At 38.6% G+C, this 26342-nt stretch overlaps 1 protein-coding gene across 3 annotated transcripts in view; it reads right to left on the minus strand.

Annotated features, from left to right (window-relative positions):
* The window catches only part of C5H8orf34 (chromosome 5 C8orf34 homolog), a 417612-nt gene that overhangs the window by 77743 nt on the left and 313527 nt on the right, over positions 1 to 26342 (minus strand). For all 3 annotated transcript variants that reach the window (XM_075549596.1, XM_075549598.1, XM_075549597.1), the window contains exons 9-10: positions 11479 to 11564; positions 8715 to 8791 (exon numbers count right to left, since the gene is read on the minus strand). In XM_075549596.1, coding sequence (XP_075405711.1) covers positions 8715 to 8791; positions 11479 to 11564 — 163 coding nt within the window. The remainder of the gene's footprint in view (positions 1 to 8714; positions 8792 to 11478; positions 11565 to 26342) is intronic.

Consider the following 26342-nt stretch of genomic DNA (forward strand, 5'->3'; position numbering starts at 1 on the left):
ATTTAAGATAGCTACTGTACATTGAAGAGCAAACTTCAGAGTCTCTTCTGACATCCACTGTGGTCTTTATTCTTCTCATTTTGTAATGACCTCTCTTTATGTAGCATATCCTTGAACCATCCCACACCCACCTGGCTTTATGTCATTATTGTTAAATGTGTCACATCTATTCTTGAGACCGTCTTAAAATTCAGGTGATGTATGCCTAAGGTCATTTTCTGCTCTTGTGTATTTGTTGTAATTGTCTTCAACTTCAATCTGATCTTTCTTATGAGTGATTGTTGGTCTGTTCCACAGTCAGCCCCTGGCCATGTTTTGGGTGATGATACTGAACATTTCTATCAACTCTTCCCATACACACAGTCAATTGATTAATGTGAATTCCTTCTGGTGAGATCCACATATATAGTCATTTATGTTGTTGAAAAATGTATCTGCAATGAAGTCTGTTTGCCTTGCTAAAATTTATCATGCAATCTCTCTCTTTAACCATATTTTACAACTACCAAAGCCTTCCTCTTTGTTTCCATGCTTGGCATTCCAAACATTAGTAGTTATTAATGCAATTGGACTGTGTCTGATCAATTTCAAACCAAAGAAGTTGGCAGAATTGTTATAATAGCTTCATCATTAGCTACGAGGTTAGTACACAAATATGAATAGCAGTTGTATTAACTGGTCCTCCTTATAAGAATGTAGATATTAACCTGTCACATATGGCGTTTGACTTCATTCACTATCTCAAAATGTTCTTTGTGTCAATGAATGTGATACCATTCCTCTTGAATTTGTCATTCATGACATAGTAAACCATATGATTGCTTAATTCAAAATGGTTACTAGCAGTCTATTTGAGCTCACTAACACCTGTTATAAATCTTGATACTTTCCATTTCATTTCCAAATTTTTTAGGTGCATATTTTGTACATTCCACTTTCCAACTATTAATGAACATTTTTAACTTCTCATTTTGAGTCACAACCCTTCAGAAGATGAAGGTCCTGAAAGCTTTGCTTTGTTCATATCATTAAAATGGAATTCACTTTTAGGGGAAAGCACTTCCCCAGTACTATTTTGAGTGCCCTTCAACTGGAAGTCCTCATCTTCTAGCTGTATGGGACAAGGTTTCACTGCTATCTATGATGTTTGAAATGATCAATATCTCAGAAGTGAATCACTTTTTTCTTCTTAGTCTCTTCTTATACTGGAAGCGCCTCTGAGATCGGTGGACCATGGGTAACTCTAGAATTCTAGCAACATGTAAGCTACCAGCGTACAACAAAGGAGGGAGATGATTGAATCTGTCCTTCACCTCCAGTAATATGTACTGAACCCTCTTATCTATAAAGGTGCTCTGATTTGGAAATCAGGCTTTCTTTGCTGGGTTAATTGGCTTATAACCCATTAGGTGAGTCCTCACCCTAATCATTGCTAAGTTACAAAAAGATCAGGATAAACAAAGACCCCCACACAGGGGGAAGCTAGATTTCAAGGAACAAAAGGATTTCTGGCAGTAGCCAAAAATTAAAGAGAGCTCTGTAGAAGGAATTAACATGGTTGAAACTCTGACTTCCTAATAGGCTTCAGAGCTCTGAGAAAGTAAATTTCAGTGTTTTTAATCTGCTGACATATAGTGTTTTTAACATGATGGCAGGAGCGCAGGTGGCACTGTGAGACCAGCATTGGGATGCGAACTGCAATGTCTGTGGGTCACATGCACAGCCCCTCACTGAAGAAAGATCCCATAAACATTTACAGTCTCAGAAACGATAGGTAGAGTTTCAATATCTACTAGATTACATGGTTCTTACTGTGGCAAGAGTAGAAAACTAAGACATTCATAGATTTATGGCATCTTTTTTCATGACTTACAGTATTTATAAAGTTTAGGCTTTTAAAAGGTGTATCTCAAGTTAAAGCAAGAGGCAGGCAAATATTTAATTAAATCTACAAGAATTGAATGAACAGACTTACAAATAACTCAAAGAGCAAAACATTATTAAAACTAGTCAATACGTACAATGTATACATCCTTATATATAAATATATTTTTAATTCTCTCAATTATTGATTTTCAAAAGTGCTTAGGGAAAATATAAATATTCTTTATGAGGAAAAGGGAAGCAAAGAACAGAGATGAAATAACTGGAAAGGAAAAAGTCTGGCAGACTGAAGAAGATGGTATCTAGTTAGATTCACCTGCTGGAGTTCCTGCTGCCAGAACAGAAACTTGGAAGGTAAGGTGAAGGGGTCTGGGAGGCAGAGCCCGGAAATTAGAATCAGGGTACTAAGGTCTGTCCTGATGCCTGCTTTTAAAAAATTTCACTCACAAAGCAAACTGAGAACACACTAAATCCCTCTAGGTTTGGCGTGCTGGGCTTGTGGGCTCCGGCTGAGCATCTACCAGCAACCTAGTTTGGCAGTGAGTAGGGATTTCCTCAGGCTGATGTCTTAAAGGGAACATAATCCCAGACCCAGACATGTGAGGAGAACCTCTGAAACCTAGTCACAGGACCCCATACCAGAGCTCCCTGCGCTGTTAGCTGCCTTGAGCTCATAGCCTGGGGATTGGGTCAATGGGTAGTCATAGATTTGAAGCAATTGAAAAGAAGTAAGGGAATTTACCTGAGGCAGGTCAGATGTGGCAGAAAATAAGCAGCTACTCATAGTCCGGGGGCAAATTCAGTTCCAACTGGCCAAGAAGAAAACAACCTTTCTGATACACTGGATCTCCCCCTCTAGGGGTCAGCATGACAGGCTCAAATCAGGGGACCCCAAAATCCCAATATAAAAAAGACAGAAAAAATATTTTCTCAGTAAAAACTGCAAATCTCAGGTTCATTGTTCAACTCTCAGGTTCATTGTTGACCTGGTAGAAAGATTCCTTTAACATATATTAGCAGAATAAGGGAGCACATGCTAAGGAATGCCAGAAATTAGCTGCAGAGCCTAGAGGCTACCAACATAACAAAGACCCCCTGGATCAAGCCTCAGCTTCAGAACAACTTAATTCAATTCCAGCTGGCCAGGGAGGGGGAAAAAAAACACAAAACCTCTGAGCTATTAGGTCATCAGTGGTCCTGGGACAAGCTAAGACAAGGGGGGTGGAGGCTGGAGCTACTCTCTGCTTTTAGTGATCCTACACAGAGCTGAGGAGATCCTGTCTGTCCTGGGACCCTACATGGGCTGATGGAAGACCCCCCCCCCTCCCCATTGCAGGGTTGCATACAGCACAAGGCAGCTATACCAGTGAATGCCAGTGTTTGAAGCCACTGAGGGAATCACTGCCTGACCTCTGCTGTGATCTTGCCTTCAAGGGTTATTCTGCCCAGCATCTGTGGGGCCCTACACCAAGCGGGCACACCACCCCGCTACCTTGAGGCAGGGTCGGAACTCCTCCAGCACCATGGTCAGGCAATCAAGCCTCAATTATTTCCTTACTTACCACTCTTTTTCTTCTCTCTATTCTCTCTCCCTTCTACCTCTCCCACCACAGTCGGTCTCAACTGGCCAAGTTTTTATTTTTATTTTTCTCTGTTTTTCCTCTTCTCTCTCTCTCTCTTTCCTTTCATACACTACTTCTGGCTTCCAGAGCACTACCATCTGCCTAGGGCAACTCAACCCAAACAGCAAGGGAACTCCAGCGAAACCTCAGTCTGGCCTCTATGGTACTCTTACCAACTAGGGCAATTCCACCCAGCACCATAGGGACCATGCACTACAAGGATACAGCAAGCTGCCACCTTGGGGCAGGGTTTAAATCCCTCTGGCTCCACATTTAGGAGATCAGGGATCAGCAATCCCTTTACTCTTTCGTTCTTTCTTTTCTATGTTCCACCACAGTCAATCTTAGTGAGCACATTTGTGGTTTTTCCCTTCTTTTTTGTTCTTCTCTTTCTTTTTTTTCGACTTCTTCTTTCTGATTTTCTGTTTCTCTCCTCTCCCCCTCTCCTTCCACAAACCACTGCTGGTTTCCAGCCCCTACCCTCTGCCTAGGGCAACTCTGTCCACCCATTGGGGAGAACTGCAGCCTGCTCCCTGTGAGTGCTGCACACATCATGAAACAGTGCTACACATGCATGGCACAGAGCCCAGCTATCTCTTCATCTATTTTTCCTTCTCTCTTTTTCTTTCTTCATTTTCTTCTTTCACTTTTTCTTCTTTTTAACTTTCTCCTATCTCTATTCTCTTTCCCACTATAGATTCAGCTTTGATTTTTGTTGTTTTCTTTTTTAACTGTCCTTACTTTTGTTTTGTCTTTGCACTTTTCTATGTGTGTGTGTGCCAGTTTGTTTTTAATTTTTGTTCTTGTCTTTGTTTTCTTCTTTCTTTTTCTTCTCTTCTCGCTCTTTTTCCTTTCACAAGCCACTACTGGCCTCCAGGTCACTCCCCTCCACCTAGGACAACTCTGATGGTCCAGTTGAGGGGTTCCTGCCTGCAACCGTTGTCTTTACATGCTGCTGAGGAAATCACTCCCATCCTCCACCATCCCCCAAGCGACTGGGGGATCTCCCCTTCAAATGACTGAGGGGAAGCCAGTATACACCTCAAGGACCTACTAGCGACTGGGGGAACTTCTGTCCACCATCTGTGGTGCTTCACACTGTTCCTCCACACTGCTGCAGGAACATCTGCCTAACCTCCATGGCAATCTCTCCAACTAGGATAATTCTGTCTGCATCTATGGTGCTCTACACCAAGGAGGGTACACCCACATACCCTCCACAGAACTCAAGTTGCACAGGGAAATACTACACACCATTCGGGGCACTCCAAGCACCGGGAAACACACCACGATGGCTTACTGAGAGATCAGTCAGTGAAATGCCACCCTCATGGGCCCACAACCATGCAACCAACATCACGTGAGAGGACTATACAATTCACATTCCAAATAACGGAATACTGTTTGGCTAGGGTAAGAATAAAACCAAAGGAAGATACAGCAGTTGCCTGACCCCACCCAGTATAGCTATCTGCACATATATGACTCATATGAGTCACCCAAGAGAGAGCCCAGTGGTCTTTGACTCTGGAAGATGGCTCCAGGCTCCTGTAAAACAACATGTAAACAGCAACTAACCCCAACAGCCTCAACTAAAAAGCAACAGAAACAGAAGACAATGCCGGAAGAAGTCATGAACCTAATGACATGCATACAAGAAGCAGACACTGACCTACCAAAGAAAAGCATTTTCAGAAGACTTCTTGGAGTCATATAGGTTATGAGGGAAGCAATAGAGAAAAAGGATGAAAGGCAACACAACAAAGGGAAATACAAAATTTACGGGATGAAATAACATCCAGTAGCAAATTCACAAACTTTTCCAACAGATGTGAGGAGGCTGAGAATTGCATCAGTGACCTACAGGTAGCCAAGCAGACTTCAACAAATGGGAAAAGCAGTCAAATAAGACAATCAAAGTAGCTGAAGAAAACCTGAGAGCCATGTCAGATGCTATGAAAGGAACAATATTAGAATAATTGGATTACTGGAAAAAGACACAACAAAGAAGTTAATAGCAAAAATCAACAAAAAACCCCCGAGGGAATTCTTAGAGGAAAACTTCCCCAGTTTAATAAATGAAAATCAGGAAACCATTCAGGAAGCTGAAAGAACATCAACCATACTGAATCCCAAGAAGAAGTCACCAAGACATATAATAGTTAAATTATCTAACTATGAGGAAAAGAAGAAAATCATAAGAGCAGCTAGGGAAAAACAAATAGTCACTTATAAAGTTACCCAAATAAGAATATGGTCAGACCTATCAGCAGACATGATGATAAGAGGGAAAGGAGTAACATATTCCAAAAATTGAAGGAAAATAATGCAAACCCAAGAATACTATTCCCTGCCAAATCATTTATTAAGATAGATGGAGAAGTAAGAGACTTCCCTGACCAGGAAAAACTCAAAGAAAACATTAAAAGAAATCCAGCCCGACAAAAGATCCTTACCAACCCGGTATGGGCAGAAGATCAACACTCACTGAACGCAAATAAGAGACCATCACATAGAACAACTGCACCGATAGGATGACAAAGAGAAAATAGCCCCAAGATAGCATTAGTTCAAGAGTGGGAAGAAGGAAAGAATGACACACACACACACGCCAAACTGATAAGATAGGTAGGAAAACACCCAACACAAAAGGTACAAGATGACAACACAGAGTACACAGATGGATGTAATAACACTGAATATCAATAGACTGAACTCAGGCATTAAAAGGCAGAGGCTAACAGATTGGCTCAGAAAACATAACTCATTGTTTTACAGGAGACATATCTCAAGCTTGCAGACAAAAATAGGTTGAGAATTAAAGGATGGAGAAAAATATATTAAGTAAATGGCAATGCAAAAGAAGCAAAGATCGTGACCTTAATCTCTGACAAAATTGATATCAAGGTACAAGCCATAACAAGAGACAAGGAGGGGAACTATATAATGCTCACAGTAATGGTAGACCAAGAACCAGTAAGCATAATAAATATATATGCACCCAAAGAGATACCTGTGAAATTCCTAAATCAAGCACTCCAAAAGTAGAAAAAAGAAACCACAGGCTCAAAAATTATAGTAGGTAAATTTAATACACCACTCTCTGAAAAAGACAGATCACAGGGAAAGAAACAACAATTAATGCAGCTAAAAGTTGGTTCTTTGAAAGGATTAACCAAATTGATAGACACCTGGCAAACCTAACCAAAGAAAGGAAGGAACAATTTTCAATAGCAAGAATGAGGGATGAAACAGTGATCATTACACTGGACCCTATTAAAATCAAAAGGACAATTACACAGTACTATGAAGGCCTGTACTCTAATGAATTCAACAACTTGAGAGACATGGACAAATACGTTGAAATATAATCCCTTCCTGGACTATCCCAGATGGACGTCAAGAACCTCAACAGACCCATAGCAATAGAAGAAATAGACAAGTTTATCAAGGGATTACCTGGGCCAGGTGGCTTCACAGGAGAATTCTACCAAGCATTCAAGGAGGAACTGACACCAATCCTACACAAACTCTTCCAGAACATAGAAAAAGGCAGAAAACTCCAAAACTCTATGAAGCTCTTAGAACTGATACCTGAAATGGGCAAGGATCCCACAAGAATTGACAGCTACAGACCAATATCCCTAATGAACATCGGTTCAAAAATCCTTAATAAAATACTGGCCAATAGAATACAAAAGCATATAAAAAATTTCACTGTGACCAAGTGGGATTCATACCAGGGATGCAGGGATGATTCAACATACAAAAGACCATTATTATTATTCACCACTGCGACAGGAAAAATTTTAAGAACCACATGATAATATAGATAGATGTGGAAATAACATTGGATAACATCCAACGCCCATTCCTGTTTTGGACACTCAAGAAGATAGGAATAGAAGGAAAATTCCTCAATATTATACAAGCCATATATGAAAAACCAACAGCTGCTAAGAATAGTCACATAAAGAGGGAAAAGACTGAACTATGTTACAACCCTGGTTCTTTTTATTTCTAAACTTATACCAACTTTTGATGACATAAAAAAATACATAAAAATACTATGGTCAAGAACTATCACATATATATTTATTTCACCTCTACTAGGGATGTCGAAGTGAGAAACACAACAAACATTCTTGATCTCATAGACTGCATGCTACACTGGAAGGTATATTTATATAATAAGTTAAATAAACTACAGTAAAAGGCAATGAATGTTAATTAGAAAAGCAAATGAAAATGTACGATTTTATATTTTAAGGTAAGACTTCCAACTCCAGAATATCATATCAAAAATATATATTAATTTATCAGTTAATAAAACTAAATTTCCTTAAGAATTCTGCTCTCAACAAAATTCTTTGATCAAAATAACATTGTAGATAATGGGATTTCACAAGACAGTGTAATGATATATGAACTTAAGTCTTATATTATAATTAGAATAGCCCAAGATTGAAATGGTTAAATCCCAAGTTGTTAATGGAGAGGTCTGCTTTCCAACAAAACAGTAGCCAGAAAAGACAGCGATTCCCTCTCAAATAGATTACAGCCTAGGAAAACCTATGGAGCGATTGTACCATGTGACATACATTTATTATTAGTCAGTGAACTTGATGGCACCTTGAGAGTTTTTAGTAACTTAGTATATTTTATACACATTTGATTTATAAGAGCACACATATGTCTGTCTTTTAATTCTTTTAAGTTACATTTTTAAGTATCTAACCTCATGATTTCCCCCCCATTTTACTATATTACAGATATGTAGTTTGACAAAAAAATATCATAAAGATGCCACAACTTAAAATAATATGCTGGAGTTATATATGAGCTTCCAGAAGGTGCAAAATATTTATTTTTCTAGGAAAAAGTGTATAATTACACTCTTGAAATCTAAGAAAGTAAATCATAATCTTTTAGATGTCTATGTATATAAGTAGGCTTCTAGTAATCTAGTACCCCCCAAAGTTAACATTGTCTATCTTATTTAAGCCTTCTTTCCCATTACTAAAAATAATTTATACAGTCTTACTATATAACTGCATAAAGTAGTTACCTACTGATACAAGCATATTTATATGGACATTATGAAATATTATTTAATTTAAAGATGCTCTTTTCTAGTCCTGTAATATATTTCTATTAACAACATATATTAGTTTTAGAGACAAAAAATAATCAAAAGAATATACTTACAGGTCCAGCTAATTTAGATGATTTCTCAAATTCCTCATGTTCCTCCATTAGGGTTTCTTCAGTTCTTGGCAAGGAATCTAATTTTATAAAAATAACAAATAAATCACAGTTATATATGGATTCTCTTCACCACTTATGCATCAGTTTGTGTTTTGCATGTTGCTGTGCTACCACCTGTATTTCAAATACCAGTACGGTAATCAATGGTAGACAGAGGACAGTTGAATTTCCATATTAAGACAGATTTTCCATATTAAGGAAGTAGGAAGAGGCAACCATCTGAAAAAAATAACCATTAAAAACGTTATGAATAGCAGCGGAACCCTGTCTAATTCAATGCAGGTTACCATGGTTCAAAGGTCTCTATGGTTCAAAGGCACTCAAAATGTGACGGAGGAAAAGTTCCTCAAAGTAGAATCACTTTTCTTTTTTTTTAACATTTTATTAGGGGCTCATACAACTCTTATCACAATCCATACATATACATACATCAATTGTATAAAGCACATCTGTACATTCTTTGCCCTAATCATTTTAATGTCATAGGGAAAGCAATGTGGAACAGGAGGCCTTAAGGGGTGACTCGAAAAGACAAAACAATACATTGTATTGAGATGTGCAAAGATCTGGATGTAGAACACCAAAAAGAAAAACACAAAAAATGCATACCCAGCATTTCTCAAGTCAAAAGAACTGAAATGCCTTTTGTTGGGCCAATCTCCTACAAAATATCTCTTGAAAAAAATTTTTTTTACAAAGATCTCACTGTGAAGCCTAACGTATGCCTGACACAAGCCATGGTGTTTTCAATTACTTCATGTGCATGTGAAATCTGGACAGGGAACTAGAAAATCTACTGACAAGTTGATGTCTTTAGAATGTGACATTGGTGAGGAATATCCATGGATTGCCAGAAGAATGAATAAATCTGTATTGGACAAAGTATAACCAGAAAGCTCCTTAGACGCCGTAATGGGGATACTTTGTCTCATGAACTTTGACATGCCATCAGGGGAGACCAGACTCGAAGAACATCATACTTAGTAAAGTACAAGATTAATGAAATCAAAGAAGAATCTCAACAAAATAGACTGACCCAGGGCTGCAACGCTGAGCCCACACATTGGTGTGATTAAGAATGGTGCTCCAGAAGAGTAGCGTCACATTCTGTCGGTGTGTATTGAAGATAACAGCATCTAACAACAATTACAACATTGATTCTCTGATATTTAAATATAATTCTCTAGTCTCTAAACCGAGATGTAAACTTACTATGAAAAGAATTACTATTAAAGCGACTGAACTGGTTCTTAAAAAACATAGCTGTGAGTTGAAATGAAGTGAGGAGTGATATTTACTTATAAACTGTGGTGATCACCTAGTGTCCTTCTAGCTAATCTACAAATATTAGTCCTTTGGAATCCCCCCAAATAAACCAAGCAATAGTTACTTGTTCTATGTTCAGGTTCAAAACCTTTCTTGCAAGTAGGGCAAGAACCAAGGAGTGAAGAGCCTTGAAATGCGGAGCCTTCTCCCAGTGCCAGCACCTTGCCACTCTCCACGCCAAAGGGTGTTTGTAAAGAGTATACCCCATGTCAATAGCAATGGAACAGATTTGCATACGTATAAATGATAAATTTTTCCATTACATTACAGAAGTACATTTTAATGTTTTCATACCACCTTATTTTTTAATGTTTATTAGGTAACTGATGACATATAACAATCAATATATGTAATCTATAGTTAAATGAAAAAGTACAAAAATAAAATCTATGTTTGAAAAGCACTACCTAATGTAAAAATTGGAATATTTCCAATATATTTCCTATCCTTGTGATCTCTTCTATCTTCTTTTGTGCCCACTGCTCTCCTGAGGACATCAGGCTGGGGAAAGCCGAGGAGCAGTGAAAAAGAGGAAGCCCATGACAACATGAAATCACCGTGGCTTCAACCTTGGACTCAGACATAAGAACAGTTGTGAGACTGGCTCAGGACCGGGCAGTGTTTCATTCTGTGGCACATAGGGTCACTATGAATCAGATTGACTTGACAGGTTCTAACGAGGACAACAGCAGGTTAGGAAAATGTCCAATATTTTCTAATAATGGGAAACTTATTTCTAAAATGATTGCTACCCTACAAGTAGTGCATGCCAAGAGCCTCCTAGGAGGCTACCCCTTGAGTTGTACAGCAAGGAGAAAGGAGATGCACTGTCCTATAGGGTCGCTGTCCGTCAGGATCAACTCAGTGGCAGTGAGCAAGCCATGCATGAAGGAGCCGTGGTGGCATTCTGGGTTAAGCATTAGATCACCACAGCAGCTGCTCGCTCTGTTGTGTATTTGTAAAGCTTCATGTCAGACACGCTGCATAGAGTGGCTGAGTCCAGATCAACTCAATTGTGTGTGTTGGGTTTAAATTTGGTTTCAGCAGTGCTCGAGTCCTTTTTGATTGATGTCATTGCTACTAGCCTTTAATTTTTTTCAGCTTTAATTACTGGCAAACAAATCATAAAATAGCATCTCACTGTAGTTGTACATTGATTTTCTCTGATTAATAGTGCAGTTAAGCATTTTTCATATGTCTTTTAGCCACTTGTTTCCTCTCTTGAGAAAGGCCTATTACTTATTTTGCCTATTTTGTTATTGGTTTGCTTTTCTTTGTTACAATTTGAAGTGCTCTGTATATTACCCATATAACCTTCGATCAAGGCTCACCCACTGGCCACTTGAATGACAATGATAGGTATGAATTTCAAACTTACCCAAAGAATCCGGCATTATTTCATCTGAAGAATGAAGTATCTGCAATGTGTCTTCTGTTCCTTCTACCAGATGGTCTCCTTGAAGCCTAAATAATCATAAATGATTATTGAAGCCTCTACCAATGTTGAACTATACAATAAGAATACATAATATTGGCGACAGGACCATGAACTGCTAGACTCCAAAGTCAGACATGCTTTTTCAAAGTAGAATTAAAAGCTTACCAAAGTCATTTTAAATAATGTTTCTGCTTTTCTCACCTACAATAAACAATGTTCTATCTTTTCCCCTGTATACAAAGAAGATTGCTCTTGGTAGAATGTGCTTTTTTTCCCCCTGAGTGAATAAAGTATTAGAAGAAAATTCATTCCATGAAAACTGAAAACTAGGCAGAAGAAAAATATCGGCTTCACAGCACGCTCACCTAAGTTCTAGATCCAACGGGCCTGAGAAGGTTTTCAGGCACTGAAGAAATATCAATTTTCCAAGTCACAATCACTACTCAGCCAACCTGAACTTGAGGGCCTCTATGCCAAGATAAAACTCAAAAATAAAAATGAAGATCCTGACTGTAACTGCCAGGACTGTCATAAAAATATGTTCTTCTTGAGTGGATGATTGTGCAAGTAATTTTCAACAGTATCTTGCTGGGTCCTCATCTTTATAATCAGAAAGGTGGAGCAGCAGTATCGAATTGAAGTGTTCTGCATTTATGATATCCTCTTAAACCACATTAGACACGGAGGTAGAGTTCAGTAACACGTGAACTCTGTCCAAAAACTAGCAGAACAGCGCTGCTAACCTTTAAGGACCCCTCAGTTTCTACCAATGTCCTCTCTTTAGTCCCCCTGTATTCAGCGAACCGCAAGTATCCCCATAAGAATCTATCAACACATCCATAATAAATTACATTAAAATAAAAGTTTACATTCAAGTACAGGCCATCACTGTACAAATATCTAAAGCTATTATTTCCAAAAATGTATATAATAACTGGCATTTGACTTCGACAAATTCAAATATGCATACTCTTGCCTCACTTGAACTTCTGTAAAATTAAAAATAACCAATTACATTTGCTTCTTTAGTCTAATATGTTCTTCCTCTCTTTGTAGGTATTATAGATTCATCTTTACTTATAGATTCATCTTTACTTATTAACTTCTATATATTAAACCATATTATTGTATGAGCAAAGTTTTTTTTAAAGCAATGTTAATTTACTAATAGGTAAATTATCTCTTTGTTCAGCTAAATATCAATTTATTGTTTCATTCAACCAATTAGCATTTTATTTTAAAGAAACATCACCTCTAAATTAGATAATTTATCAACAGCTCAAATCATCTTATTATTTCTTACTTATTATACTTATTATTTTTATTTGATGCATCTCTTTATAATAATGAGAAATAATATAATAATAAAGAATATAAAATATTCTTTTTTAGTTTTTCTCTTTGTCTAGAATCATCCCATCAAATTAGCCAGTGATAAATGATGTATGTTTATGAAGTTCTGAATGGTCTAAGAATTATTAAAAATGTACAGTTAGATCCAATACATTTGGATATTTAAAATCAGATTAAAGACCAAGTAGAAAAATAAATCCCTAGTAAATGTATCAAAAGTATACATACCATTAAAAATAAGTTATTATATTCATTTTTCTCATTACATGCTTCAAAAAAGCCTCATATTGGTTTAGCATTTACTAATATGCCCAAAAATAAACCAAATTCAGAGTTGCAAACAAATTAAGCTAGTCTCTGATTTCACAGAGCTCTCTATTTCGTGGTGTTGAAAAGACAGGGGATTATGAAGAACAACCCAATACACTGGGTGGCCTCCAGAAGCCACGAAGCTGGCTCATCTTTGTCCAAACGCTGACCTGCAGATACCTTGAAGAGGTGGGTATGTCTTGAGTTGGCACCATTTCCACTGCATCATGCTTCCCATCCCTGCTATCCTTGATGGCTCCGCCAAAGCTTCCCAAACTATAACCCACCCAGCACTATTTCTGTAAGAAGTTCATAGGCACTAAGCAAATAAGAGGTGTGTGGGCAAGTCCGGGAAATAGTCTGGATGACAGCTAACTCCCTTTAAAAACATACAAGCATTCCATCTGTATTCCTGCTTCCAAACCTTTTCCTTTCTGCTTATTTTCCTCTCTTCCATATTAAAGAGCTCCCACCCCCCAAACACACAGGCATTCTTGCCTCTAGACAGAAAGCCTCCCCTTCCTCTTTGTCTCACTGAAACCCTGATCTCTTTACAAAGGACCACTTGGTATGCTGTGTTGACAATAGGCTGTAGGGGGCAAGCACCAAAGCAGGGAGCTGATGTAGCAGGTGATTAGTTTAATCTTGGGGAGAGGTGAATGTGCAGTCTCTGGGTGGTACACATTGTTAATGTGCTCTGCAGCTAACCCAGAGGCTAGAGGTTTTAGACCCCTTAGAGGCACATGGGAGCAAAGTCCTGGCAATCTACTTTCCCCCAAACCAACCTAAAAAAATCATATGGATTTGCCTTGGCAGCAACTGGTTAGAGGGTAGTTTGGGACAAGTTTGAAAAGCCTTTTAACTAGAACTGTAGCGAGGCAGTTGGTTAAAAGGCTGACTGAAGTGAGAGTGGCTTTTTCTGGGGTCCAACATCCTACAAAAAACAACAGAATATGATACACTACTATTTAACTCAGCTATTTTGAACACCAGGATAGTCTGTTTCACGGCAAAATAAACAGTATGCCCTGATAAATGACAATTATATCAGGAGAACCACAAGAAATAGCTCTGGTTTTAAGATATTTTGAATCATTTTCTTCAAAGGGTAAGAATATTAACTTATCTTTCTTTTCTAAAATCTGCTTTTAATTTATAAAGCCTCTTTCATAACAGTTGTCGTTGAGTTATTTCTCTTTTCTAAAGGTTCATTTTCCATTTTAGGATTCCAGTGTGTTTTGCCAAGTTAATTTGTAAGGGAAATTCTAACAACTTATTGTCACTTACTCAATTTTGAAGTCTTAAAAAAGTCAAAATTGTCATCAATGCCAAAAATTTATTGAGGACCTTTGAAGGCAAAACCCTCCATTGAGCTCTGGAGCCTGCAATTTGGAAAAAAAGACCCAACAGTGTGTGCATGGTAACCTAGTTACTTTACAAACTGCCCAAATTTAGAGACTAGGTCTGATATTTCCCACCCCCTCAGGATCTCACAAAGGAGTACTCATGGTGCAGGGTATATGTGTTGGGAGGCAATCTGCATGATTGGCAGTTCGAAAGCAGCAGCCGCTCCATGGGAGAAAGACTGGGCTTCCTACTCTTGTGAACAGTTACAGCCTCAGAAACGCGAGAGGCAGTATGAGTCAGCACTGGCTGCATGGCAGTGAGTCGGGGTCTCATAGAATCATCTACAACAAATTTGTGTCCCCAGAGTAACTTTCTGATTTAAATCTGAATTCCCTGGAGGTTTTTAATAGTTTCTTTTCTACTCTAGAAAGAGTCACTGCTACTTATTCGTCAAGCTAGCTACCATTGATGAACTCTGACAGCATCATGTGTAAACTAACTCAGTCACCAAGGGGCAGATAATGTATGTTCCCCCAAGTATGAAATATCTAGTGGCCCAAAGGAACCCTGCTGGCACAATGGCATAGATCGTGGCCTACCCAACACAGGGCATCAATTCAACCCTACCAGCCACTCTCAGGGAGAAAGATGAGGCTCGCTCTTCCCATAAAGGTCTACACATCTACTCTGTCTTCTTTGGCCACTGTGAGTCAGAATCCACGTGATGACAAGGGGTGGAGCTTCAGTTCAGGCTAATGGAAATGTTTGAAAATGTATGATGGTGATTGTTGAGCAATGTGGCGGATATAATTCATGTCATGGAACTGCATGTGTTCAAAATGTTGAAGTGGCAAAAGTTTTAGAGAAAAAGCAGTTATTGCAGCCCTATAAAACGTTGCCTTCTTCTCCTCCCTTCAGGTCCAGTTTCTGGGAGCATCCTTTAGAATATTGGGGCATTATTTTCTTATCCTCTTTTCCAAATCCAAGTACCCCTGTTATGTCATTGTGGGTGATCAAAATCCACTAACTCTTCTGTAGGGAAAGTTTAATCAGTATTCTTCTCTAATGATTTATAGCCCCAGAGACCCTAGGGTGCATTTCAACTCTGGTCTATAGAGGTGCAAGGCATAGAGGAATAGGAATCGACCCAGTGGCAGTGTGTTTGCTTTTGTCTGCTTTCTAAATCCATTTGATCTAGGTGTTTGCCATTACTCCAGGCCATTCCAGTTGCCCCATTGGTGGCTTCAAACTCGAATTCAATTCTGAATTTCCCTTTGGCACTGTGTCACATCCCTGCCACAGGGATCTCTGTATGCGAGACACAGCCCTGCCGCGGAAAACCTCCACACGCCCTGCTCTCCCTGCGTTTCCGGCCTCGGAGCATTCCTCACCGTGGCCCGAGTTCCTGCTTCCATCTTAGAATGGCTGTTGCTGCCTAGAGTCTACACATGTGCAAAAGTGACAGCGTTTCTACTTCTGAAAAAGGAGTGGAGTGATATCTCATGCTCCTTTATCGGCGGGTTGGTTACAAAATCTCTGCTGATCAAAGTCTCTCCGTTGGTCACTGGAACCCCTGAGCTTTAACATCTAAAACACAGTGAGTGCTGGTGACCTAAAACTACAAACCAGGCTCTTTCCTGTGAAGGTTCCTATTAAACTACCTATCTCCCCAAGTGGGCTATGGCCTGCTATCTACCTCTAACTCTCAGATAAAATACACAATGTTCTCACATAGACATGGTTGGCAGACATGTAACCACCCCAGGTGGTCCATTATCAGGGCTGCTGATTACTCTCTTGGCAGAGGCTTCAGAATTTTAAAGCCAAATTTAAGGAACCCATACATGGAAAATATATACATTTTATTATTGAGACCTTGCTGCTGTACCTCTGCTCCAATGTATAAATGTCAACACAAGAGAAGGTAGGGAAGATGAGGTGGATGGAGGATTGAGCCGGAGCAGAAATCAGATCTCTAAACCAGAGAGAACCAGAATAGGCACCACTGACTGACACACCTGGACCAGATGACCTATCTGAAGCAGCACAATCCCGTGGGCATCACAGCCTTCTTCAAAAGCACCAACCTCCTAGCTAGTCTTTTCTAGTTCAAATCACCAGACCGCTGTGGGGTAAAAAAAACTGCAAGAGAAAGCAGCCAACAGGATGCCTGAGCTAGTAGGCCCCCTGTGTGTTGGACTCACCTACTTCCTTCAACCCAAACTTTAGTGCTCATTTTTAACCTGATCTCATCTCTATAATGATATGAAGGGATTAAAGTGTGCTTTCAATCTGCTATCATCTCTGGTGATGGTTCACTTTAACATCTAAATGGAGGAGCTCTATGGTGGTACAAATGGACGCTTGGAGGTCAAAATCCACCTACAATCGCTAAGAACGTCTTGGAGACCTACTTCCTCCAAACATGCCAGCACGCAGCACTTTTACTCTGACACACATGAAGTTACCGTGAGCTGAAGTAGATTAGACAACAATGGAACGGAACTAGGTTTATCTAAATGAGAGTTGACAGTGTAGGTCTGTCTTTGCATTGGGGACCAATGGTTCTTGAACTTAAATGTTCATTTGGCTAGCCTAGAGATTTCCTTCACCGGAGCTGCATGGGCACCATCCACAGCATTTCTGACTCAGCAGATCAGGGCCTTTAAAACAGGTTCTCAAGTGATATACTACCTTCTTCATGGTATAGTGCAGGAAGGCGATAGGCTTTCACCTCCTTCTGATGGGGTAGTGGTACCGCACTCTGAACAGAACGCAAACAATACAAAATAGAAAAGACTACGTGGAAAATTGGTGCTTTTGCTTTCTCTAACTCACTGAATTTTTTATTTTAAGCTAAACACTGAATCCTATGCCCCAATATATGAAGCTTCCATCTTACTGAGCTCGAAAATCTCAGAGTCCTAATTCATTGTCCTCGGGATGCCGCTTACCTAGCTTAACTCAGAGAGCTACTGGGCAGCAGGCAGTGGGTTAGCAGCAGCGGGGGGGAAGTCTTTTCAACGTGCTGGTTTCTAGCAGGTTGAAAAATGGAGTTGGGTGGGGAACCAAAACACTGTTGAGAAATTGCCAAAGCTTCCATTACTCCCTCAGCCCTTCCTTCCTTTAATCAGAGGTCCCTTTCCCAGGATATTGTAAACCAGGTTTGTTTCCCATATGTATGTGAGAGCAGATCACCCCCTCTTTTTGTATATCCCCTACAAACATCTGCTAGATGACCAGCTTCATTTAACCGTGCCCCAATCTTCCTCTGTGTCTCTGGAGAACAAAAGCAAACTATGTCACCCTATCACATACTGTAGCACTCACAGTGACAACACTTCATGCTGCTGTAGACAAGTGATTTAAGTTTCTTTCATTGTGTTTTTGGGGTATTTTTTTTATTTATGTTTTTGGTCCATTTCATAGGATTTGTGGTAACTGGAAGAATTAGGAAATATAGTGGAAATTTCAAATTACTAAATAATATTGCTTTGAACCGCAGTGAAGTAAGATGTTAGCCAAGTCCTATCTGCTCATAGGGGTCTTTGAGAGGAGGGGTAAGGTGCAGTAGCATACACATGGAAAATTCAGCAAAAGAGAGGAGACCAGGATGAAGAAGTGAACCTTGACAGCCTCAGAGCTGCCCTTCTTGAAAACGTATTTATTTTTGTGGGAAGTAAAGAACAGGACTCCCAACAAACCACTCCCAGGTCCATGTCATTCAAGAGGAGTGATAGAGGTTAGGGAAAATCTGAGAAGATGCCCTTAGGAATCTGATGTTGTAACATAAGGAAGGTACAGTGGCCGCTCTGATCTTGTCACTTACGGACTGTAAATTATCATGCTCCCATGTCACCCGGAAAGGAAGTCCCAAATGGGAATCTCTGTGATGTGGGTTCTCCAGGAAAAGTTTGCAACATTGAATATTCACGAGCTCAAGAATCTATACAAACTCTATCTGGCTGAAGTGCCAAGGGAAAGAATCCCAATGCAGAAACCATTTCTAAGGAAGCCGTAGCCTACGAGGATGAGTGGCAAGTTTAAAATCATTGGAATAATTGAAAGTGGGACTATGTCAAAATAATTCCAAGTACTATATTCAAGGCACGAAGCTACATGAAGGAAAAACGCAATGTCAATTTAGCAATAATCAACTGGTAAGAGAGCTGAAAGTAATGAGAAAAAGATGGAGAACTTTAAGCATGCCAATTGCCTCATCTTACAGGAGACTTGGACAATGCTGTTTCTTTTAAATTAAACAAATATGATTTTCAGCAAGTTCTTAATAGTCTTAACTTGAACTACATATGGAAATAAAATAAGTAATACAACTTACAAACTTCAGAAGAAATATAGCAAAGGAAAGTGTGTATTGGTGACGCATGAAGTTCAAAGAGGGGCAGAGGTGATTCAGTGGGAGAATTCTCACCTTCCAAGAGGGTGAGCTGGGTTTAATTTCCATGCAAATGCACCTCATGAGGAGACACCAGCTCACTGTCAGTGGATGCTTACATATTGCTGAGATGCTAAATAGGCTTTTGAGAGCTTCCAGACTAAGGCAGACTAGGAGTAAAAGTTTACTGATGTGCTTTTGACCAGGCATCAGTGAAAACCCTAAGGATAGCCAATCACAGGTGGCACAGGACTGGGCAGGACTTCATTGTGTTGTGCATGAGGACGCTTGGGCTCAGAGGCCAACTCAATAGCAGTTAGCAACAACATAATACTGTGGACAATCCATAAAATTATTTACAAATTTAAAAATATACAAGGTATAGCGTATATGAGACTACCATATTTTTTGCCCAAATCACTCACTATCTGTATACCAACTGTACCCTCTCCACCCCGACGTATTTTCAGAAGCACCTTAAATAAATTTTTTGCACTTGGCAAACAAACACTCAATATGTATGTGATATGTGTAATAATACAGGAAACTGTTTACCATATGAAGAAGTAGGGGATGAAACTCTGTAACTGACTAATGGAGACACAGCTGATGGAGAGATCACAGGGAGAGAATGGTGACAAAGCACCAGGCAGACACCAACCTAACATCAGTCATGGTTTTCATACTGATATCAGTAAAACAGAATTCAAGAAACAAAGCATTGAATCCAGGACGGAGTCTCTATTTGTTGATGAACAGCATATCAGCTATAACTTGTAATTCATTCCCTCCATTTGACCCAGTCTGTTCCTACCTCCCTTTCATTTTTTTAATGGGCTTGCCATTTCATTTGTAGATTTAGCTCATTATCACATATTATTAGAATTAATTGGAGGCTGCAAAAAAGCATAAAATAGTTTAGCTTTTTTTGTGTCATTTCCGCCATCTGGACAAGGACACAACCCTACATATCTTATCCATGACTGGCTCTCAACACCTTCTGATTGGAATTAATTACTCTGTTGGTTAATCATCTTGGATTTTTGTTAGATGAGTTATAAAATGGGGCTTCAAAGAGTTCATGGAAAAAATGACATTGAAAATAATGGAATTTGGCCATGAACTTTTGAAGCTCCCTCATGTAGTACTAATGTATAAATGCCAAGTTGGCTATAAATAAAAATATGGGAAAAATAAAGTGAGGTGGGAATCTTCATGTAACCAAATCATAAATATTTAAAAAATAATTTTAGAAAAATTAGCACTTCAAATAAGTATGGATCACATGGGGAGTATTTTTTAATACTTTATTGTATTAAATTACATAATGACAACTACATTCATCTATTTAAGTAAACCAGAGTCATTCATTACCTGTGGGCAAGCAGATGGATTCTGGGCTCCCACTTAATTTTAACCCCAAGCCAAGAGTGTTAGTTCTTATAACATGGTCCTGCTCTATACTTGCCTTCATGAGGAGATCACTGAAGATAAGGGTGCTACATTTGCAAAGGATGGTGAAGAGAGAAGATGGTGCCGGCTATCAACTGGAATAGTGTCTGGGGTCTTAAAATATTTATATTCAAACAAGAACCCAAGTGAGGTGTCAACTAAACCCACATCGAAGAAGCACACAGCTGTGTGATCCAAAGATGACAATAACAAAATTCAAATGATGAAGGAAAATGTGTCAGAGGTTAAACTGTGAACACCCAGTTTGTAGAAGGCTATGGAGGACAGAGGGAGCCCAGAATCCATCGGGACTGAGTGAATGTATGGTTATGTTTAGAAACTCTAACTTCATACTTTGGTGATTTCTTTAATAGAGTTTTTCTGATTTGAAGCAGTACTTTTTGAATTAGTCTTAGTATCTACTTGTACTATTATTGGATTTTATTGTGCTGGCACAAAATGAGAAAAATTTTCTCAGGAATTCTTTTAATTTTTTCCTATTTTCATTTTTCCAGGCATAAAAGATATTTGATGTGAGAAAGAGAACAAAATTTTGGCGAAAAATCTGCTCTTTCCTTCATATTTTGAAGCTTCTTATTTAATCATTTGCTTTCCATTTGGATCTCCCTGGTATATCATTTTAAAAAGAATTTTATTGGCATATAATTCACTTACTATATAATTCAATTGTTTGAATATATTTTTTTAAAGTTGCGCATTCGTCTCCACAATGGATTTTACAACATTGTCTTCATTTTTGTCCTACTTGGTATTAGCTTCCCATTCTCCCCAACCTCGCTTTCAAATTCCTACTCACCAATGACAAGAAGCACAACCTGCAGGAAATGTCAAAATGAGTGCGGAGACAAATGCACAACTCTTTTAATATGTGCAAATAATTGAGTTATATAAAAAAGTGAATTGTATGTCAACCCTTAAGCAATTACTAATCTAATATCATCTCTATAGACTTAGCTATGCTGAATTTTATATGAAAAAAATTATAGAACCCCCACAACATCCAAAAGAGAGACAGAGAGAAAATAGAGAAAAGCTTCACTCCAAAAGAAAGCAGAAAATAATAAAACTAGAATGAATTAAAAAATGGATCAAAAGGGAGAGCAGATGACAAGCTGCTGGCGTCATGGTTGCACGTTGAGCTGCAAAATGCAAGCTGCAAGGTCGGCAGTCTGAGGGAGGGAGACCAGCTTTCTACTCCCATTAAGAGTTACACGCTCCTCTTGAAAACTCACAGGGACCAGTCTACTCCGTCCTATAGGCTCTTCGTAAGTCATCCTCAGCTCCACGGCAGTGGATTTGATTTGGGTTTGGGATATGTGCTTTCATTCACTCTCTGAGGCACTCTGCCAGAGAGCAAGGCCATTCACATCCCCAGTGGATGGTCTGAGGGGATTCAACTGAGGCTTCATCCCTAAGCTCTAATACAATTCCCTCCTCTGATTTTGGATTTTCTTATTTACAATCCTTAAATTACATAGGCTGGAGTGCTTCTTCTATGTAGGCTGAGCTGGCATCTCATTTAGGTGGTTGCTTGCACAAGACAAGCTTTTAAGACCCCAGACATGATCCTCTGTGATAGCTGGCATCATCTGATTTCTTCCCCACACTTTGCTATAGCACCTGTTACACTTTTTGAATTGAAATTAGTTTCAATATCCCCCTACAGTGTTTACTCTCACAATGGGATCATGGCTCCTAAAGGGCTTGCATAAGCCATCTGAAATATAAGATTTTAATTACTTTATCTCTTCCTGCCTTCTATTAAACTCTTTGATAATTAGTGACAAGTAATCAGTCTCACTAGTATAAAATATCTTAAGATCAAACGAGACTGGAGATATTATTACTATTAAAACAACTAACACTAAATGTCACACAATTTTGAATTTTCTTATAACATTTCACACTAAGAATGAGAATTCTCAGAGGATATATTTATTTCTACTTTGAAGGTTAGAGCTCAAAAACAAAGCCCACAGCTTTGATGCTAATGTCCTGATGCATAGTGTTTCTAAAAGTCCTTATTTTGGGTACAGGGCATTGTAGTTTATGTTTCATTAGTGATTTTCTTAAGAATTTAAAATTCAGTTTTCCATATTCCTACATATAATGAGAAACTCTATGAAAATTAAATCATATAAAAGTCACTCAGAAGATTAAAACAGATGTGAAATTTTAAATAATACTTTTAAATGTCATAAGAATACAAAATAAATATGATTATGATATAACTAAACACTCTGCTAAGCTAGAAATTCGTAGGCTCTGTCTAGTTTGCCCATGAAAACGACTTTTAGCTGTCATAACCAGGAGCCATAGAGACAAGAGTTATCCTAGTACAAATTACATGATTGTTTCAAAAGATTAATTAATGTGAACCAGAGAAAAAGTAAAATCTAGGAAAAGAGAGTTAAAATTTAACAAAACAGAATTTATATCCCCTGGTAAGTCTCTAATTGTGTTTCTTCTTTTATAATGTTCTGCCCAAAGAGGACTGACGCTACTGATTTAATGGCTGATTGTCTGTTCCAATTATCTTCAGGGTCGTAGTCAGTGTGGTCCTTCTTAAGAACTTTGAAAGTGCTGGAAAAAAGAATAATTTTACAATTCTCTCGTCTCTTAATTTTTAGATCTTGAAGGGCTCCACATATTTACTATTCTTGAAATCAGTCCTTATTTTGCCACAGGTCACCGCCTTGCTTTTCAACAAACTCAGTGTGAAATACTAATAAATAAAACAACTCAAAATGGAAACAATCAAAAGCTGTGTACTAATTAAGTTTGCCTTTATTATTTTGGGTCATTTAAAAAAAATCTAGTCATGCCTTCTGAAGCACAAGCTTAAAACATATGAAATCTTTCAAGCTGAAGAGTAGTACTGAGTAAGATGAGTCAATTAAAAAGCACTGAAGAAGAGGGAACCAAATTATGCTTGCGTGTTTATATTTTGTACATGCTAGCCCAATCTGCAGTAGAGTGGAGAGCATCGCATGGAACTGCTCATTTGGCAAATAGGCATGGATTGCCTTGTGACACTGCTGCTGTGTATTCTGAGTTTAGAATTATAATCTTCCCAAGTTTAGGCAACATACACTACACTAGAACTCTAGATACTGTATTCATTATCTCTGTTCTTTGATAAAACAAAGACTATACTATATATGTTGTTGATGCTGGTTTTTCATTTAATTCAGCACAATTCACCTACCATATCAAGGAATGTTTAAGTTTTTTGTTCTTTTGAAATCAATCCCTGGGTATTCTTAGTTTGTTTCATAAAAAGCAAAGTAATGTACGGCCTTTTTACATTTGTTTTCTTTACCCACCAGCATTCCCATGGCTCCTTAAGATGAATTTCGATAAAGAAACTGCTGACTCATAGAGTTTTAACATCTAATGAATGCCTGTTTATGAATCAATTTATTTCTGCAGTTGCAACAAAATTACCCTCTAAGCTATTGGCCAAAAATTTGAAAGTAGCAAGTGTTGGCTAGGATGGGCAGACATTGGGACACTGGCTCATACTTGGTGGGAGTTTAAGATGGGGTGCTGCTTTGGGAAAACCTTGGTGACCCCTCAATAGTCAAACACAGCATTACTATGTGACTCAGCAGTTCTATTGCAGATAGCCAAAAGAATGGACGTCAGCAACTCAAACAGGTAGGTGCATACCGGCAGCATTAGTCGTCATAACCAAACATTGTAACAATGCAAATTACCATCAAAGATAAATGCCCATCAAGAACTGCGGTAGCTGTACCCCAACCTCAAGAGGGCTGAAGTCCTGATACACACCCCAGCAGGGATGAACCTTGAAAACGGCATCCCAAGTGAAGTGAGCAAGTCAGAGAATGACTGATATTATATGATTGCCAGTATACGAAATGTTTAGAATAGGCAAAACACTAAATAAAGAGGGGATGGGAGATAAAAGGCTTATTATTCAATGGACACAGAATTTCTGTTTGGGGTGATGAAATAGTTTTGGAAACAGATGTTGGTAATGCTTACACAAGACTGTGCATGTAATTAATGCTAATGACTCATATCCTCAAAAATGGTTCAGTCTTATGGGTCATTATGATGGTAAGTCAAAAAAGGATTGCTACAAAATCATAGAAATCTTTACTAAGCAGTTGTAACAAAAGGAAGCTAGCGCTTCTTTGCATATCCTCCATCTAGGTGGACGCCCTTCTGAAGGAGGGTTTTCATCTGAAGAATCCAGCACTCTGCTCTACACCACTTGAGATGAGCAGTTTGGGCATCCTTGCGGGGCTCAAATTATGTTTCCGCTAGCAGTCTTTGCATTTGAAGAACAAAAAGAAGTCCGCACTTGCAATACCGGGGAGGTTGGGGGATGGGCTCAGGTTATCCTTTAAGAATTAACAAATGTCTTCATGGGGCAAAAAAAAAAAAATCCTCAGGTCAATTTTCCTGACCTTTCCTCATCAAGTAGTGCTCGGGTTTCTTTACGTTACTCCTAATACACTCCCATGATTTTCCCTTTGAGACATTTTATCAAGAAGACATATCAGGGCAACAAAGCCAATTGGAACCCTCAAAACTGGTTGTTACAAACGTTTCAACTGCCTGCTCTGTCTTGGCTCCATCTTCTGACATTCTTCAAAATGCTAGATTTGCCTAAAACCTGTTGTTTCTATGGGGCAGCATGCCTGTAAGCTTACTGCAAAGCTTCAGTGATTTGGAAAGACATCTACATGAGTTGTGTTAAAAAGTTGCTATTAGCACTGACTTGAAAATTGTTCTTTCTTCTGAAAGTACTCTAATGAGATTAAGATGAGTGTGTTACTGAGAGAACTTATGTCTAACCACCCACTGATTACAGGAACATGCTTAAACATGCTTTGTTTAGAATAAACACACACATACACTAACTTATTGGTTTACTTTTCTACACAGGTAGACATACATGCTCAAAGGAAAGGAGCATGGAAGTACACCGACAAGTATACATAGGTATGGCAAAAGGTATTTTTACAGATGCATTTGTTACGATTTATATTCATATAAATTACACATACACATATACCTGAAGAGCCTACAAATTCCTGAAATAGCAGTTTCTGTGATTATTTTGCCCATTAAAATAGTACAAAATGGAAAAAAAAATTCTTTCTGAACCAAATTGTCAGTATCTCTTGCATCATTTGAATAACATGTTTTATTTTATGTCATTCTGTCACACACCTTGTTTTAATAACATTCCCAAAGGAGAAAAGAAAAAGTCAAATGCACTTAGGGCCTATTGGTTTATTTTACTAAGATTTTTGAAGGCAGTTGTTTTCCGGGATAATTAATTCACTTATGGGCCTTTTGACCTCCTATCTCTAAAAGTGTAGAAAACAATCTGTAAAAATTGTAATTAGAGATACTTAGAGGAAATGGCTTATTAGAATTGGATTTTCAAAAGATTTAAGTAGCGAACCAGTAGATTCTTGGGTCTTTTGTTTGTGCTAAGGGGCTTAGTCTTTTGAGCAACAAAAACATACCAGCTGGTATCCTGCAGGATTCTCCAGTCCTCTACTGTGCCCCTTCCCTGTTTACATTGGCTTTATAACTTATTATTAAAAGTCATCCAAAATAGCAAGACAGATACTAAAATTTTCAGTGATTACTTTGTGCCAGACATTTGAGAAATAAATAAACAAATCTTCAGCTCGTAAGTGGCAGGATGGGGTCACTGTGAAGACATTGAAGCTCCAACTCCTACCTGTTATTCTGGACCAGACTATTTTTTCCAGACTAAACTGTTGAGATGGCAATATCCTTTGATGTCAACAAGTACAAAATCGTAGACATCCAATCTGAAAATAAACTGTTTTCCAACCTGTGCCTGAGATTCATTTTAAATCCTCTGCATATTTAAGTTTCTGTTGCAAGATCTTGGTTATCTATGCCCTAGCCC

Source organism: Tenrec ecaudatus, chromosome 5 (genome assembly GCF_050624435.1).
Source record: "Tenrec ecaudatus isolate mTenEca1 chromosome 5, mTenEca1.hap1, whole genome shotgun sequence".
NCBI classification, from domain to species: domain Eukaryota; kingdom Metazoa; phylum Chordata; class Mammalia; order Afrosoricida; family Tenrecidae; genus Tenrec; species Tenrec ecaudatus.